At 38.8% G+C, this 19,345-nt stretch overlaps 1 protein-coding gene across 2 annotated transcripts in view; it reads right to left on the bottom strand.

Moving 5' to 3' along the window:
• Window positions 1-9,915, bottom strand: part of LOC147224862 (receptor-type tyrosine-protein phosphatase eta-like) — a 35,605-nt gene extending 25,690 nt beyond the window's left edge. For both annotated transcript variants that reach the window (XM_086163677.1, XM_086163678.1), the window contains exon 1: window positions 9,349-9,915. In XM_086163677.1, the coding sequence (XP_086019803.1) occupies window positions 9,349-9,405 (57 nt within the window). In that variant the 5' untranslated portion in view covers window positions 9,406-9,915. The remainder of the gene's footprint in view (window positions 1-9,348) is intronic.
• Between the last annotated feature and the right edge of the window lie 9,430 nt (window positions 9,916-19,345).

The raw sequence follows: 19,345 nt of genomic DNA, 5'->3' as shown, positions 1-19,345 counted from the left end.
AAATAAACTAATGAAACTGAATTTAAGAAAAGAAAAAAGTCCTACAATAAATATTTAGGATACTGTTTCAAAAATGAACAAGTAGTAGAGGCATATAAATACTTCACATATGTACATATCTGTACTGATCATGAAAAATGGAAAAATATGAATATATGTGGACTATAGCCTGTTATATAGAAAAAAAATGCAATACCACCTAAAAAACACTTTTGAAACTTTTTGGTCTCAACTTAAACAGCGGTTTCACATCTTGCAGTTTGAAAGCCCTTCACACAAGATGTCATTCACCCAGTCACACACAGTGACATGCCGATAGCAGCAGAGCTGCCATGCAGGCATTAGCCGGGCCATCCTGAGCTATTTGGGGATCAGTGTCTGGCCTGGTGACGCTTCAACATGCAGGGTGTCAGGAATAGACCCAACAACCTTCCAATTAGTGGGATACCCACTCTACCAACAGCTTATGAGCCTCATAAATCAAATGTATTTACATCTCTGTATCTATCTGTATCTATCTATCTCTGAGAAAGCAATAAATACTTAAGCCAAAGGCTAAATGTATTAATGCACAAAACTAGCTTTGTTTGTTTACATGGTCCATGTAAACAAACACAAAAGAAATTAAAAGAAAACTAAATTATTTCAACTATTACTTGCCTAAATTTACAGTTATATCTTTCTGTCCATGTTGATGAAGCCTTCAGGTGTGTTTTTGACAATTCGTTTGTTCATATTCTGTGACTTCCAAAAAAAATCAAAAAATAATTACAAAAAACATGTCTGTTAATCCTAACAAGAAATTTCGTTGTGAGCATCCTTTTGAGGAATATTACATGAATATGTATTATAAAACAAAGACAAAAGCTATGTCTAAAAATATCGTCCGCCTCTTTAAAGGTCCCGGCTCACTTTGAGTATGTTTGTATCAGGTATCATCCTCCCACAGCAAAATTCCAACTCCCACTATCACCGGTCACATCTGAGCATATGGAAATCTGCGACGTAGTGACAGTGACTGTCTCCAGCTCTGCAGACTGGCAAACTACACTCAGTAGATTGCCATCTGAGAGCAGAGCACAAGCATTTACAGCTTCCCAGACAAGGGGATCAACATGAAAGAGCCGGGTCCACTTTTTGATGGTGGCGAGTAGTGTGATCAGCCTGGTTTGTGACATGTGAACGTCCCCCAACACTCTTGGATGGAAAAAAAAAAAGTGTGCAAGACTTCAACCTTTAAGGAAACTTTAGTGAGAAAAAAATCTGTTGTCTCCCTTCTCCAACACCTGTTGCTAATGCATTGATATGGTGATTTCCCAGGGGCTAAAGCTGAGCACACATTGGATTGGCTGTCTGAGACTCACTTGGTCACTTTACATATTTTGTTTTGGAGGTGATGCGACTACAGGCAAGCAAGGCTTTTCTCCTGCGCTGCAACAGAAATTCCCATAGAAGGAGCAAGTCAGGGTTTTTTTCTAACCTCCATTTATGACAATTTGGCAGAGAAGACTTTATGTTCAAGTGTTTAACGTCAAGGACTCACGAACTGCCACATTATGACAGATGAACCATGTAGTAGGAATGACTTCATGAATATATAAAAAAACTGAACATAATTTTTGTCACTATCCACATATTAAAATATCAGTCTGCAGAGATTCTGCTTTGACGATGGTTTAGACTAGAAACCATCATCCCTAACTGCGGGATAATAATTTGTCTAAACTTGAGAGGAATTATGAATCAGCTCCTCACAGAAGGCCCGTAATCTGCTGGATTATGATGAGGAGGAATAGGCAAGTAAGGAGCCTTTAAACTGGATGAAGCGAATGATTCCTTTTTTCGTCCCTTTACACCCAAGATAAGTTAATGTCTAAACTGCTAGAGGCCATGAGGAGGCCAGCAACCCTAAACCAGCATGGATATATAAGACATGTGCGACAGAGAGGCCCAAGATCCCGTGGTGGGCATGATGAGGGCCTCTCACTCCTCCTAGAGGGTGGAGAAAGTACTCAAAGCAAATTGTCCTACAGATCAACTTCTCTCTGTGCAGCCAGGGCTCTCGGAGGAGGTCAGAGCTTCATGGAAAAGCCCCACCTACTCCAGCAAGATCCAGAGAACATGTTTCCTACAAATAGGATACTGCCTGTACCATCTTAATGATGTTCCTGGTGGCAGAACAAAAGAATCATCCTCCATGTAAACCCGACAATTTCAGTCCACAACACATAGTTCATACAAGGCATCAAACCGAAAATATCACCTCCATTCTGACATCCGATTAAGGAAACTTTTTTTTTCTGAATACTCCATCTGAGAGAAAATATCCTGTATCAATGATACTAGTCCAAGTGGAGGAGGAACTGTATGGCAATGTTGGTAACAGAAGTGGGAAATGGCTAAGCATAACCTAGGCAGACAAGGAAAGGTTATACCAGGTAATTAATCATTCCTGACCATGTGTTTGTCTTCACTCTTGATGTTATGCCTCAGTGTTGTGGGACAAAGACGAAGAAGAAGTAAGCCATCTCGGATTCAGATAACTGGTCATATACCTCCCAGGTGGCTCCAGAAATGTCTTCTATACTCCAAGGCAGCTTAGAGTTCTGACAAGTTCCTAACAGGCAGCTTTACTTTTAGTTTTGTGTATTTCCCATAAAAAAAACAAACATTAATGTCAAGTTGCAAAACAGATCCCCTGGATGTTTATGAAGGATCTTATTCATCCCGATCATGTTTTTCATTGTTAAATCTCTTCTAGCAGCTGGACTTCTTCAGGTGCGTTGCTTATTTGTTTTGTTATCATGTAAGTCTATTAGAACTGTTTTGGAAAAAAGGACAAAAATAAAAAAGAAAGTCGAGTTGCTCCAACATTTTATGAGTTCTCCAAGGTAGTCAGGGGCAGGTTCCATCTTGTCTGCCAAGAATCCGTATGACCATCACTCTATCTTCTAAATTGTTTTTTTTCCATCACTGATCTGTACGTGTGTGCGATGCCTATAACATCTGCCTTTCACCTAAGCTACACCAGCATCCACAGTACTCACTTGTACAACATGGCCCGTCCTGCCTTTCATTTATTGAGCATTTGAAAACTGCAAGCTGCAAGCGTTAAGCTACTTTCACATGAGAGGGTCAGTCAAACTTGTGACATTTAAGTCTGTTCAAACGTGTAAATTATGAACCAAAACCCAATAAACAAAACCAATGCTTTTCAAATTTGATATCCTAGAAGCACACACACACACAAGTAAAATAAGTGACCACAGTTAAAAAAAACCCGACATATTTCAACAGAGTATAACATCACATAACTTCTCCATGTTAGGTTACGAAATCGAAGACAGGCGTTCAATCCTAGCAGATTTCTCCTGTCACAAGGGAGAACTCTACTGCTTGAGCCTAAAGCGTTTTCTGACGAGACAGCATTTAGAATTCATTCTGAAAAGAGTTGCTGTCGACCTCCTACTCGCTTCGCTACAGCTTTCTCTTTCAAAATGAAAGAAATTCTGTTCTTTGAATACAATGTGATTTTTAAACAGATGATGGCGCTCTGCAGAAAGAAGGGGTCACCAAAGGGTTGAGCTATTCATTTCTGGGACAATATGAAAAGAATATGCCGAAGTATTTGATAATCTATTAAGCGTTTTCTTACTAGGGCCCAACGTATCCATGTAGCTACACTGACAACAAAATACACACAAGAAGTTAGAGGACAGACATACCTTTACTGGATGTCATAAGCCTGGGCAAGCAAGACATAAATGGATGTGGACGGACATGACTGAGTGAAACAAGGAAAAAAGAAGAGAATTTCGTATCCCCACAGCCTTGCTTAGCCATTGAAATGCTCAGGGGCTAATGTTAAAATGATAGCCAGTTGCTGACAATAAGGCCTTTGAGGCCTTTGAGATGAGAAGCTACTATTTCATTTCCATGGACTGAGGAACTGGGACTCTTCTGTTGGGATTCACTAGCAGAACCTTCAACAGCAACATGTTTTGGGATGTTAATTTGAAACTGTCCTTATCCAGTTGTATGGTGAGTGGGCGCTGGCTGGAGTACTCCACAAAGCATGACTTGATCTGTGACTTTTGCATAGAACAGGCCAATAATGTAAAACAAGACGCAATGAGGCTAATGCATTCTTAATTTAGATGAAGTGAGACAAATACGTTTTTGATAGGGAAGCTGTATATTTATGAGTCCTCCGGACGTCATGAACTTATTAAGGGTTTCTTGAATTTGTATGAGAATATCTCAAAGACAAAAGACGAGTTTGATTTGGAACATTCCTCATTAGTGTTTAAATACAGGCCAATCTTGTAAGTGTTAGAAAATGTGCCATTTCCTTGTTCACTGATGTTCCCCACTGATAGCAACGTCCCAACCACCCAAGTCTGTTGTGAGAATTTAGGCTTCAGATCAAGAGCGAAATGGCTGTACAGGGGAAAAGAGAAAGGCTCCACAGCACGATAAACTCATGCAAAGTGTTGTACTTTTCCTGGGTCATTAGTGACTAAATGTCCAGCCTGTTTGCACGCACTTTCTTTGCACCAGGCCTAACAAACCACACATAAATCACTTGTTTTATTCTTAGTGCCATCACAAATCGATTAGCCATGTTTTGCATGGTGAAGAATTGGCATAAAAGGTTCCCTCAACTAAGAAAATGCTCTCGTGTAAGTAAACACTGCATTGATGTCATTTTTAGAACAAATCCGTGACAAAGAGGAGCGACATACTTGACTTGAATTTTGATTCTACAAAGTTCAAAGTTTGTTGTTTTTATTCAAATGAAGAATAAACTTATACTGATTTGAAAAACTTAAGTGAACTTATCTTTATAATTGCAACATTTTCAAATTCCAACATTTTCAGTCTGACTTAAAGTGATGCAACTGCGACATAAGTAAAGTCATTTATTGAGGGATAAATAAAATATGTTTGTTTTTAATTCTTGGAAACTTGTGTGGCAGTGAAGCATCATGGATAAGTTGGACAACAAGTTGTTTTTTCTTTCTTTTCAAATCCAGAATGAGAGGGAAATATTCATCTGGAGCTGTAATGAATTCAGGAAAGATCCAGTCAGTCATAAATGTCCGATCTGACGGGAGGACACTGGTTGCATTGTGTATTCAGTCTTGGAAGAAACTGATCCAGACACACACCCTGTAGTAGACTTAACATGAACAGAGAAACCATCCCATAATTTCCACCATATTGATGGATAAGGTAAAGTTATGTAATGATACCACAAGCTACTTATGCAGAGTCTTTTGTTATGATGAGAAAATGTCAGACCCTCATGAAACCTTTTCCATGGCAATATAATTTGAGGTAGAAAATTGTGATATGGATACATAGATTTATATTAAGTCTAATACACGGATACAACTGTTGTCAGTTCAACATGATACTGTACTAATAACCATTAATGTTTGCACACCATGTTACAAAACAATGACTTTTTTCAATGACAAATCAGCTGAAACATCGTGATTTGATGCCTTTTGTCAACCTCCTAATTTTAAACCAAGGCCTTGTCTAACAACAATCGGCTGAAAAATGTGGGTCTAATAAAGAGATACTGACACTTCTTCAGCATAAAAGCAAACCCAAAGTGAAAGAATGGACCTCTGTCAAGCAGTTTATGTATTTGGTAGATTAATGTAAATGATGTGCTTGAGCAGTCACACTGCGAACATGATGAACAATGACATACTTTTTGATGCAGACTCGTAACCACGTCACAGTCATCATTGGCCTCAGATATGTTCGCTCGGTCAAATAAAGAAGTTTAAAACTTCAGGTGGGTGAATTATTGACTTTTTAACAAAAGAAATACTGTGGGGTTATTGACTGTATGCAAATGTGTTCCTATCAAGGAAGCTAACCATTTCCCTATTTCTAGTTCAACTTCCTCAGTTGCATTTTTTTTTTTCAAATCTGAGGTTGCTGTTACAACACTTTAACAAGAAATATTGCTAATGTTTTAAGATGTGTGATCGATACGAGATTATAGATCAGAAAAATTGGCCCAAAATTAAACTTTTGAAAAAAAAAAAAAAAAAAAAAAAAAAAAAAATCTCTTAGAAATGACTGGAAAATATTGGTAAAAAAGAAAGAAGAGAGAAAATGTAGCATCAACTGAATTTAGCTTTGATTATCAGAAACATTGTACATTTTTGTTCCTCCTCTTTATCAGATGCAAAGGTGCTTCAGCATCCAGCTTCTAATTCTGTGACTTTAAATGTCCACATTTGAACCTCAACACAAAATTCAAGTTTGAACAAGGCTTAACATTTAGCAAATCAATCCGCACATTGAAATTAGCTTATCCCGTGTGAATGGTGGTTTGTATGCAACAGGTTTTGTAACTAAACGGGTCCCGCGAGCTGGCTTTGGGAAAACCTATTCCCAATCCATTTTCAGGATGTTTAATTTCAATCTAAGTAAAGACCATATATATTTGTTTTTAACTCTACCGTTTACTGTCTAATTTTATACGTTATATCTGATCATCATAGTCAGTAAACTGTGTTACTGCTGGCACATTCATATTTGCATGCGTGCACGGTGGCCTCATGTTTCAGCATGTGCGCTCTTCATCAAAGATTATGGAGCATCACGCCTTTCGTTCCGTATCAAAAATGTACCGCATCGTTATCTGAGTATTTAAAATGAGACATTACATAACTGCATTTAAAGGCACAGTGAATAACTTTTCCCGTTAGGAGTCACATTATAATAAAACCAATTAAAAAAAAGATACTTTAACAGCATCACTAAGTAATTTCAGTACCAGGTAGGTATTTCGCTTGTGTCAGGTAACAATTCATTACCTTTCGCGTGTAAGTCCATCTTTGCCTGGCCCGTCAAGGATGTTAATTGATAAATGAATAAATGTATCGTAACTTTATTAGCGGACACCATTACGAGCATGAAATATGACATGAGAGGAGTGTAACACAACAGAAACAACGCACACAATCGCCATTCCCACCAACCATTCGATTGTCTGCCGAACCGCTGTTGATCTTGACGAAGAAACACAACTGAAGGCACCATCTAAATTCATCTTGTTGTACCATAAGTTGTTTTAGTACTATTCTTGAGATTTCCTGTGCCCACTGAGGATGCATTCATGGCTCCTTACCCATTCATCAACCATGTCTAGTTAGTGAAACATCTGCCCTAAGGTGCAAGGAAATTGCCACAGATGGTAGTTATTGAGCGGAAATGTTATAACTACCATCTGTGGCAATTTCTTATTTGGTATTTCTTTCATTGCAGAGTTATGTAGATCTTAATATTTGAGATTATACAACACAACCCGGCAGGGCACAAGAGCAATAAAAGTCAGCTCCTGTTGTTTTTAGAAATTAAAAATGGCTGTATATAAAACCTGCTATTTGGAACAAGAACTTAGTTAAATTTCTTCAGGCCCTTTTTACAGCATTTTAGGGGTTGCAGTACCCTGTCAAAATATTCCCAAATGAAGGATTATATATGATGTATTATCTGCATTTTTCTAAATAAACCAACTTATTCAATTGAATACTAGAAATAAACTAACATTTTGACTCTCAAGCTTGTACATTTTCAGCCCGTTGTACCTAGACATCACCATTTATTGAACAACGGAGCATCTCTGAGATTAAGTTGATTTTAGAGTCAAATTGATACATTTCATACGAAAAATGACAGAATGAAATATCCATTTAAGTGGCCAGTTATCGAGAAAAAACATAAAAACAATTCTAGTGAACACAATCACTTTTATCTATTCCTTATACAACAGAAGAGAGTAGTTGATCCAAATCACAAGTATCAATGCCAATATTCACTGAATTGTAGTGGAGGATGTGCAACATCACACATCCTCTTTAACAGCAGTTTATTTTCCTAACACGAATTAGTTGTTTTTTTTCCAACCGCCACTTTTACACCATAGATGAAATTATGCCAAACAGTTTCATGATGCTGAAGTCTAAAGGCTCTGTCACAGGAAGTGTATCCACAATTTGACATTGTGCATCAAAATGTAGGAATAAAAGTGTGTGTGTGTGTATGTGTATGTGTGTGTGTGTGTGTGTGTGTGTGTGTGTGTGTGTGTGTGTGTGTGTGTGTGTGTGTGTGTGTGTGTGTGTGTGTGTGTGTGCTCTCATTGCAAGACATGGGTGCCATTGGGACAGGGACACTGAGCTACACCTCATTCCATTCCCGAACCTGTTGTTTGGGCCACACACATGCCATTCTCAACTTCTTTCACCTTGTTTCTCCCTCTCTCTCCTGAAAGACCAGCGGGACGAGGACAGGTAAGGCCTTTGGCTGTTGGATGCCCCAATCCATGTATTACGTAAACTTTTCTCATTACCCTGAGCAGAAGCTGAACAGAGTCCAGAACAATCAAAAAAGGAATTTAACCACATCTGAAACATTACAATAAGTAATCAGGTACTTTTCTCTGTTGTGCCCGGATACGGATAATGTTTAAATAGTTTTAACGCCAATAAACATTCAATGATAATTCATTGAAACACTACCAGATTTTGCGTAGCTTTAAAACAAATGTCTCTTATTGACATGTAACAATAAAGATGACAATTCCAGTCAATACATTTTCAGTTATGGCTAAATTAGATCATTTGTGGCAGCCAATTTCTTTTTCCACTGCGGAAAATATCATTTAAATGTGACTTAGTTCAATGCCTCGCACTTCTGACAGTCTTGGAAGTAAAAAAGAGTTTTGCCTTCCATCAACGTTTACAATAACTTTTTCTAAAAGTTGCAATATCATGTAACATGTCAGGCCGTCACTGACATTGACCAACCCAACCAAGTCCAACAATATATACCATTATTTGTAAATTATGTACACACAATGACAGTTGTTAAAATACAAGCACTTCATGACTTTTGTCTCATTATTTAACTATTAGTTGATGGTTTCGTCCTTATGATCATGTTTTAATTCACTTAGCCTTGTAGTAAAGGGTTACATTAAAATAAATAATCTGTTAGTGATATTTTCCTCCACCTTGCCAGGGTCCCTGAACCATAATCTTACAAAATACCAAAACTGTCATCTATATAACATCTTCCAATTTGTTTTGAATCGTAAATAACACCTTTAAAACAGGCTTTGCCTCCCATTCTCACAATCCTGCAGCGGTTTGCAGAGTTGCACAGCTGCGGTTACCTGGCCAGCAGGTGCAGCCGCCATCGGCAGCACCATCACTCAAACGAGACGCCCTTTTCTCATTGGGCTCAAGAGTATCTCTTGCGGGACAGAGGAGGGGGGAGGATAAATTCAGAAATAAAAATAAAAATAATCATGTTTACCTTAAAAAACGCCAGCAGAGTCCACAGAAAGAAGATGGAGCTCAGCGGCGGCCGCATGATGACCGAAGGTAGAAAAAGTTTCGAGACTTTTCTACGCGCTGACCGCTCTCATGCCCAAACTTTGCTTTCGCTGGGAGGGAAAAAAAAAATAAAAACAAAAAGTTTTTTTTTTTTTTTTTTTATTCGTCGTCCTTACAAGAAAAGTCGTAAAACACTGACTACATCCAGAGGGCTGGGAGACGCCGTGGACCGTCTTCTCGCCACTAACGGGGGAGGAGCGGCGGCCCGGCGCGTCACTCCGGGAAGTTCGGTGGAGTTGGTGCCACTCCTTTCCTCCTCTTCTCCTCCTCCTCTTCTCCTCCTCAACCCCTCCGCTTCATCATTTCACCCCCAGACTGTCCTCTGGAAATAAATGAGAAAGACTCATCCCACATTCTTGCCATAGCTTGACCACGGACGAAGGAATGCGTCCCTCCTAAAGAATCCACGCGCGGGAGCTGCCAAGGCAAACGTTAGTCGTTCATCCTCTCATCATCAAGTGACTGACACACACATATACACACACAAGCACACACACAGACGCACACACACGTACGCGAGCGAGGGGACCTCAGGCGGAAATGAACTTGTCACGTGACTTTGAGAAACCACACGTCAGCTGCTTTGACTTTCTGAAAATGAGACTTGAAACTTTTGCGTTTTTGCCATTTTTTTTTAAGATTTATTTTATTTTATTTCATTTTTTATCTTATTTCATTTTTTATCTTATTTCATTTTTTATTTTATTTTATTTATATTGTATTTAATTTTATCTTGTTTTACTTGAATTGTTTTCATTTATTTTGCTTTACGCCCTGTGAGTCCAAAGAAAGTGGTAACCCACTTTCTTTAGACTCACAGAGCTGAATAGAGTTTATCACCTTTGTCATCAGTGAGCAGTTTAACTTTATGCAAATGAAAATGGGTTGCGTCAAAGCAGCAGCTGCTTCAGCTCTAGATCAGGGTTTGAATTGAAAAAAAAAATGAATTCCAGAAATCTTTCATTTATATATTTATAATGTATGGGATACTGATCACTGTGTGTCATGAGTCTTTTATTTTTGTTAAATTATTTTATTTTATTTTGGAGGAGTGACTCAAATAATAAAACCATTGATATTTTCATTGACAATGTATTGTCTGTATGTCTGATAAGTGATCGCATCATCTTAACTACGAAGCACATTAGATTGCTGAACAAGAAACAGTGTTGCATCGTGTATCATTTCCAAAGCCTGAGCAACAACTTTACTGTAAACTTGCTATTCTGGTAACCACACAGGATGTCTGCAGGGCTGCTTGACTGACCTGACTCTGGTGCGGACATGAAATTAGCAGCGACGGAGGTCCATGACACTTTTGGTGTGTGTAGGGTTACTATGAAAGGGTATGCAAAGCAGTCCTTGGAGCAAACGTTGTTTTGATGAAATACACGGTGAAAAGCCAGACCTGTCGCTCTGTGGATGTTCAAGGGATTCTGTGGGCAAGCAAATGTCTAGACATGTACAAAGTCCAATCCTCTGCTATACTTGAGAGCGCCTCCATTGTTTGTGTTGTACATTTAGACATGGGATGGGATGACTGGTATTTGTGGTATTTCTCAGGCTCCCCCCAACTGTGATTGGATAACTTCGGAAAAGGTGGCTTTACTTAAACAGATGAGATTTTTTTTCTAAATTCAATAGCAAACTAAAATTTTCTACCTTTTTTCTTAACTTTCCTGGCATGTCAGTCTTCACATGAAAGGAGAATGGTACAAAATTTGTGACTGTGCATGATAAGAGACAGACAGCGGAAACTTTATTTATAGAGCTTTTTTTTTATCAGTCTTCTGGCAGAGCACAGTGCGGAAAACTCAAGTTGCAATGAAAGCTTGTAAAAAAGCACCTTGTTTCAGGAAAGAGACAACAGCCTTAACAACTGTTGAAGTTTTTGCCAACAACCAAAATGTGCATTTTTTTATTTCAAAAACAATCAAACATTGAACCACAAAGTTTTATGAAATTGGAGTTATTTTGTGAGAACTTATTCATGTGTGCACATTATTGTGGGACAATATTAAAAAAGGGACCTTAAGAGACTTTCATGTTGTGGTTAAATTTGGCTGCGTAGATGCTCTGTGTCATAGTTGTGTGGAGAAACACAAACACTGTCATTAATCAAAAGGAGACCTCATCTTCTTCCTTGTCTTTTTTGGATGATATCGTGAGGCAAAGTTTGTTAGAGGCACTTTTAAGTATCTGGACAAAGCATTTGTCTTTGTTTGTATGGTAAATTAACAAATCTAATCATGCACACACTGCATATTTCATCGTGCATTTTTCATTTTATCATACAAACAATGAATTCAGTCATGATACAGTGTACTTTCAAATTTTCCCGAGGTGTGATTGGTCAATATGAGTCATGTAACAGAAAGAAAAAAATCACAGACAAGAAAATTTTCAACCAGGGGAACAAAAGATCTGCTATTTTATTAAACTCACTCTGGTTTTGTCCATCTTCTGTGACACTACGGCCCCATGTAAATAGCTGTGTTGGATTTCAGCTTCGTGACTTTGCAGCAAATTTTGGGTGGAGTAACACATTATCCAGGAAAATGTGAATATTATCATATGAACTGCTTTGCTTAGATGCCTGCAGGGTTCTAGGGTGGGGGACAGGCGCCACGAGATGATCCCTGATGTAATTTGCAAAATCATTAAAAGAAATCACTTGCCCTTAGTTCAGTGACATATATGCTTTTTTAAAAGGATATGACAATGTACTGGTCACCTTTAAATGATCTTAAACAGTATTTGCTAACTGCCAAGGAAAAATCTAGTTTAACAACATAAAGAAGAACATATTTTAATTTTTAAAATAATGTAATGCGTTTGAAAGGGGCTATTTGTAGTCCATGTGGTCATCTATGCTGTGTAAAAACCCTTCATTGTATTTAAAGTCCCATGACAACCGCAGCCTTTATTTTATTTTAACTTGTTTAAAGGTACACAGAGTTAGGCTTCAATGTGCAATGTGCATTTTGAAGTATTTCCCAGGATAGAAAGTAGTCTTTTGACTTCCAAAAGACCCCGAGGGACTAAAAGACATCTCTTTCCCTCGCTGTTTGACCTCACAATATAATTTGATTTTAAAAAGTCAGATGTTTAAATAGTTATTTATTTACTCACTTTATTGTTTTACACAAAGTTTATATTGGACCTTGATAGCTGCAATAATACTGCTTCAAATGTGATGGGGCTTTTTTTGAGAGCTCCATAATGGCTGTTACACCGCTGTTGATAATCGCTAACAGAGCCGATATGAAACGGTCACTGTGTTGCTCCATTCCCAGGGAAAAGTTATGTAAATCTCCAGGGATACTTAAGCATGCCTTTCTTTTTAATGCCCTGTTTTCCATTTCTACTTTTTTACCATATAGAGAGAGCCCTTCTTTTTGTATGTTTCTATACCTTCATCTGTCTACAGATCGAATGTCTAGTAAATGCATGTGATGCGATGCTGGGGGCTCGAAAAATCCAGAGTCAGGGAAAGAATGCAATACATGGATTTAAAAATACGCAGCCTGACTGAACTGGTTTCTCTGGGTGGTTGTCCGTTGACACTCGTCTTTAGCGCGACCACTTGGTCTGAATTACAGTGTATAACTGTCATCAACACAACACAAATATCCAAGAAGCTGAGACAGTACAACAGTGACACTTTGTTAAGCAGGAACTCGCTTCAAAAGCTACAGCGTGTTTAAGAGCTTCCACACTACATTACACCACAAGAACATCTCTCCTGCCTCTTGAGACCTTGCATACATTAAATTTACAGATGATATCCCTATTGACAGATACAGATAATCGTAATAATCAGTTTACCAAAATGATCATGAGCATTTTCTTTGTTGGGGAGATATTAATGAAATGAATGAAATAAAGTAGTAATGGCCTTTTATAATAATATTCCTCTGCAAAAAACAAAAAAGCTCCCATTTCAAGCCCCTTCGAAGCAATTGTGTCTTCATGATGGATGCATGAATCAGAGATACCACTTCATGTTTTTGAAAGCACATGAGTAATGTGAATTTTCCAACTCTTTTCCAAATATTTCCCTAAGATTTTCCCTAAAAGGGGTTTTTGTATGACGGCTGTCCTGAGGTTAACGGCTTGAAGCCACTTGTCTCCAAAAATGTTGATGGGTCACCAGTCTGACCCATTTTACCATTACATAAGCTGAATGAGTTGTTGTCTCGTTGTGAATAATTCTGACCTTGCTGCACTCGGTCAGTGTGGTTCACTCCAGCCTTACTTAGCATTCGCATCTCTGCTAACAAATATGTGATGCTTCACACTCATCTACTTTGGTTCGAATCTAAATTCCATGGGGTTGCAGGTTAAAATGTGAAACAATGAAACAATATGAGACGTTACTCTGGTCAAACCTGCTTACAAGAGTAATTTGCATTAGAAACATAAAGAGGTGCCAAGATGTTTGGATAAGAAGTTGTAAAAGCATGTAACTTGTTTGTTTTCTCCCTGACGTAATATCTTTCTTTGGGTAACATCGGGGGGAATTGTTGGCTTTCTCAAGAGTGATTTTAATTTTAAAAGCGGCCATTTAGACAAAACAGATTTGAAAAGTGTTTGCTGTGTCTGAAAGAGTGTTAATAAGTAAGTGGAGTTAAAGAGAGTGAGAAAGAAAACCACTCTGGTGAGATCACTGTGTATTTTATCAGAGTCACTGGAAGGAGCTTCAAAGATGCACAATGACCTGGTCAGAGTTCAGACTTAAATCTGAAAAAGGCGATCCTTTGCATAGTTTCCCTCCTTCAAAGACATTCTGAGTGGGAAGTAAGCTCGAGTGTTTTAAGTTCCAGATCAAATAAAGAGGACAATGGAGGAATGTTCTGAGTGTGTCGACCACGTCGCTGCCAACCACAAATTCACCCTGAACGTCTTATCATGCACTGGATGAAAATGTGTGTACAAAACAATGTGGATAGAAAGGAGCATCGGAAAGGCATCCTTTTCCTCTCTTATTTGAAATGCATTCCAACAATGTCTCACCTTTACATCAGATATAAAGTTCGGGTTAAAGGGCCGGATGCTTATTTGCATTCCGATCTAAATGACTTCTCCTTTTGTCTGCAGCCTTCTGTGTGGAAAATAAGAAAGCATGATCAACATCTCAACCCAGTCAGTCTATTTAAAAGGAACTTGAAAATAAATATAAACAATTTTTAAAGTTATCATACAGAGCCATCTGTTTGCTGAGATTTAATTTTGGTTTCAAGACAACTCCCAAGAAGCTATTTCATGAATTTCCTGTACGGCATCTGCTGAATTGTGATTGTTGAAATACAAGGATCAGTATGCTGTTTTTTTAATCTATCTATCTATCTATCTATCTATCTATCTAACTATCTATCTATCTATCTATCTATCTATCTATCTATCTATCTATCTATCTATCTATCTATCTATCTATCTATCTATCTATCTATCTATCTATCTATCTATCTATTTTTTTCTGTTTCATTTTACGCTTCACTCCCACTTTATAAAAAAAAAAAAAGAAATATCTAAATCCAGCAGATTCTGTCTGCAGGGTGCAGCACTTTGGAGCAGAAGGTTCACGCATAGTTACTGGCAACGCTCAAGAGGTTGTTGCTGACCATGTCATAACCTGCAGCTTTATTTAGCTTTTATCTGAGTGGGAGTGAGGATCCCCAAGTATAATGTACGTAAATATTTGAAATTTAACCGAATTTGTCCGGTGATCAGAAATATTCATATCTGTAATAAAATTAAAATAATGTAGCGTTTTAGTCAGGGAAAACACTTGGTTGATGGTAAAACATCCGTTTAATAAGACCTGTTCCCACTCAATTCCAGGTAAAAAAAAAAACGGAATTCCTTGCACCTCAAACAAAACTTACAAAATTCCAAGCAACCCAAAAATCACACAATCAACAAGCATCTTAAACCCCAACATTCGTGACTTGCTACAATAATTTCCTATTTCAACACATTTTATCAACTCTTCATATAGCTCAGTAGCTGAATTGCTTGCCTGCTGCTAATTTTTATTTCAGTCAACATTTCGATCGTGAGAAAGGGTTGGTCCATAATAAGAAAGTGATTTAAAAAAGTAATAGGTAAAGTTCAAAAGTAAACATCTTTTCAATGGCTTTGTAAGTTTTACATTTAACCACACTCCCAGGAGGAGAAAAGCTACTATTCTTGTTGTGTTTGTTGTTGTATTTGGAAAACATTTTAGTTGTTCAATATCTCAATCTCCCCTTGAAACTTTCAGTTTAATACGATTGAACCTTTTGCACCGAGACACAAAGGCCTTCTACCGTTCTGGTTAGCACTGGCCTCTGTTTACTAGCATTATCGGTTGTGTCCATGTGGATTCTTCTGTATAACCAGGGTATTATGATTATGATTATGATTGTACAGCATCTCTATTCCCTATGCTTCAGAGTAAAATGGTAATTACCTGGCTTAATCACATTTCTCGTGAGACATCAGATAGTGTCATGATTGAAAATATCTTAACAAAACAAAAGGTGCGATACTAGAGTGGGTCTGAAGCTGAGAGAAAGCCCTGAGTGTAATCCCTGCTAACAAGTGATTTACTGTTTTCAGGCCCGCCTCCGCGAACTGTCTAGTATAGCAGCCAAAGAGTCACAGATAGAGACCCATTAATTGTCCTTAATATAGGCCATGGAGGATTCAAAGCTTCAGGGTATAATTTTCTGATTTCTTCTCCAAACCGAGCCTTTCGTGATGGACAAAGATCCATTTCAAAGATCCATTTCTCGTAACCATTCTCGTAACTATTCAAATATGGCCTATTCTGAGACCTTACCGGGCATCGTGATGCCCAAGAGCCACTCGATGAACGAGGCCAGAAGCTGCCCTCTGCTTTGTGCCACTGGAAAAAATGTATTCTCACTATGAGGCATTTATTCCGCCATATTGGCCTGGAAACAAGCCCGTCCAAGAATTTGAAATGTTGATCCGGAGACAAAAATGGGAAAAGAAGAGAAGGAAAACAGCAGAAGTTTCTTTCCCAACTGAAAAAGGAAAGCTTCTCGGATATTTCCAGATCTTTATTATAACAAGCTACTGTATTTATAATGAGGAGAAAGTTTGGGTCAGAGTGACACCCCAAGAACCTAAAGAATTTCACCTCTCTGTCTAAGTTGCCCAATTTCCCTTGGCCATCATTGCTTCACAAACCTAAAACCCAGAAACTTCCCTGTATTTCCTCACGCGCTTGTACGGAATATGCATCTCTACGCACGAAGTCTATGAAAGACAGGCCGAATACAATATCTCTTATTTGCCCCTTGACAACCTGATATACATATATATATATGTATGTATACATGCACTGGTCAGGGCATTCCCTTCCGGGAATATATCCTATTTCAGATGTTTCTCCTTTTATCGAGTACAAAAGTATTTTCTTTTTGTCCAAACTAAGCTCTCCACATTTCAATTTTGGTGTGAACTGTCACTTTAAGGTCGCAGCCCAGCTGGACGATGTCATATTTTTAAATTTAAGCCCATTTTACGACTAGCATTCCAGCTGAGACGCCGACACACTTAATGGTATCAAATTTCCATTTTGAAAACTGTCAAGTCAGTGACCCCGCGCTTCTCAATACTACTGTACTTCCTTCTTCGCTGCTCTCGATCCGTCCACAAACTTCCTCTAACTCTAGACTCCATGGAACCAGAGAGGATATACACGTAAAAAGAAGCAACATCAGGCAGTACATCATGAAGGGCGGTTTCCCTTTAAAGTTGTGTTTATGTGGAGGCAAAACACAGTTTTTAATTATGCTGCATCAAAACTGTCCCGGCCACTGTGAGACCAGAACATTCCACACTCCGCTCTCTCCTCTCTCCATCTGGATAACTCTCTGTCTCACTTGTTTGTTTATGTTGAGCAAATGGTCATAATTGCCGCCGCGACCCACGGACATGTGTGTTTACATCTCTGCTGTCAGAGCTTGTTGTTTAGTTTCGGACATCAGAGTAAACAGGGACACGATCGAGTGTTTGAGACGGCCCGATCCGAGGCCCTGTCCCTCGGTGGGATTACGCACAGATGAGAGGATGTTGCTATCAGAGGTGGGGTCACTGTTTTAGCAACTACAGCGAGGGAGGAGACGTTCTGTGTGGACATTAGCTTCACATGTGCTATTTAAACCTAGATAAAAAACTTCAAAAGCCACTAGATAAGTCTCAGAGTGACTCTTGTGCGTCTTGTTGTATCAAATAAATTACATGTGCACATATGTTCCATCCCAACACAAATAATGATAATATAATAATAGAGTGGTATTGTCAAATGTTAATGCAGCCTCAGGGTGCCAAAAGCAAGTGTCTTTTTGAGGCATTTGGGGCCAAAAACAAATATGTGAATTGAACCTACAACTCGAGTGCTGGATCAGTCGACGACCCAGGTTAAGAACGACTGCCGTCGGCTCAGATAAGACTGAAATTGGGCCTCTGTGGGTCGAAGAAGCAGAGGAGGATTGCGTGTTCAGGTCTGGGACTGAAAGTACTTTCAATATTGGGATGGGAAAAGCTAGAGCGGTGATTCTTACCCTTGTTGGAGTTACTGAACCCCACCAGTTTCATGTGCACATTAACTGAAAAATAAAAGAGGATTTTTTTCTAATTCAAGACATAGGTATATGATTTAGTGGTGCACAAAATGAACTGTGCATCAACATCACTGTGTTCAAAGAACCAAACCAGCAAAACGTGATTGTCACACAAAAATACAAACATGATGATTAATAGGCAGAATAAGAGGTGTTCCCTTAGGTTTGCCAGTACTAGCCTACAATTGCTCATTTTGGCATTGCAAATCATGCAGTTAGGACGCGTGAATACATACTGTACACATTCCTCCGACCACTTCCCTTTTTTGCTTGACATAATTAGTATGAAGGGATTAAAATATTAAGAAAGAAGTCCCACGCCGTACTATAATGACAGTCGCAAGTTGACTACTGAATGCACCAAATCTCATGATGACCTGCAGCCAGTGATGGCCAAGCGAGTGTGTCGTCACAAATTATATGAATCGGGCGTGTGTCTTCACCTCCACCAAACCCCTTCAAGTTCGATCGAACCCAGGTTAAGAACCACTGAGCTACGGAGTTGACAATGATGCAGAGAAGAAAGGTGGATATACTGTGGGTCCAGGAGACCAGATGGGAAGGAAGCAAGGCTTAGCAGCCAGTTTTCAGTTGCACTATCATGCTACTGATGGGAATAGAAATGGAGTAGGAGTTATCATGAAGTTGGAGCTCCGAGCCCCTTCTTGTTTGCAGTGGCGATGAACAGGCTGAGAGATGATATCCATGATCAGGATGTTTGCAGATGACACAGTGATCTGTAGTGAGAGCCGGGAGCAGGTGGAGGAAAATCAAAGAGACGTGGAGGTATGCTCTGGAAAAGAGAGGAATGAAGGTTAGCCGCGGCAAGACATAATATATGTGTGTGAATGAGAGGAACCAAATGGAACTATGAGGCAACTGGGTTAGACAGTCAACAGTCCAGAGGAATGAAGAGTGTGGCGAAGAGGTGAAGAAAAACATTCAAGCAGGCTGGAATGGGTAGAGAAAGACATCAGGAGTAATCTATCAGCCAGAATGAAAGGAAAGATGTACCAGGCGGTGGTGACACCAGCTATGCTGTATGGTTTTGGAGACAATGGCATTGAGGAAACGACAGGAAGCAGAGCTGGAGGTAGCAGAGATGAAGATATTGAGGTTCTATTATTATTAGTATTAGTATTAGTATTAGTATTAGTATTAGTATTAGTATTAGTATTAGTATTCGTATTAGTATTTATTCAGGTTTATTGCCATTCATTCGCTGTGGCGAGTGAAGGGAAAAACTGAGAGAAGATTATTATTGCTGTTGTTGTTGTT

Source organism: Fistularia commersonii, chromosome 17 (assembly GCF_037954325.1).
Source record: "Fistularia commersonii isolate RoL2024-O1a breed Wild chromosome 17, RoL_Fcom_v1.0, whole genome shotgun sequence".
NCBI lineage: Eukaryota > Metazoa > Chordata > Actinopteri > Syngnathiformes > Fistulariidae > Fistularia > Fistularia commersonii.
This window is presented reverse-complemented; position numbering and strand designations above follow the sequence as displayed.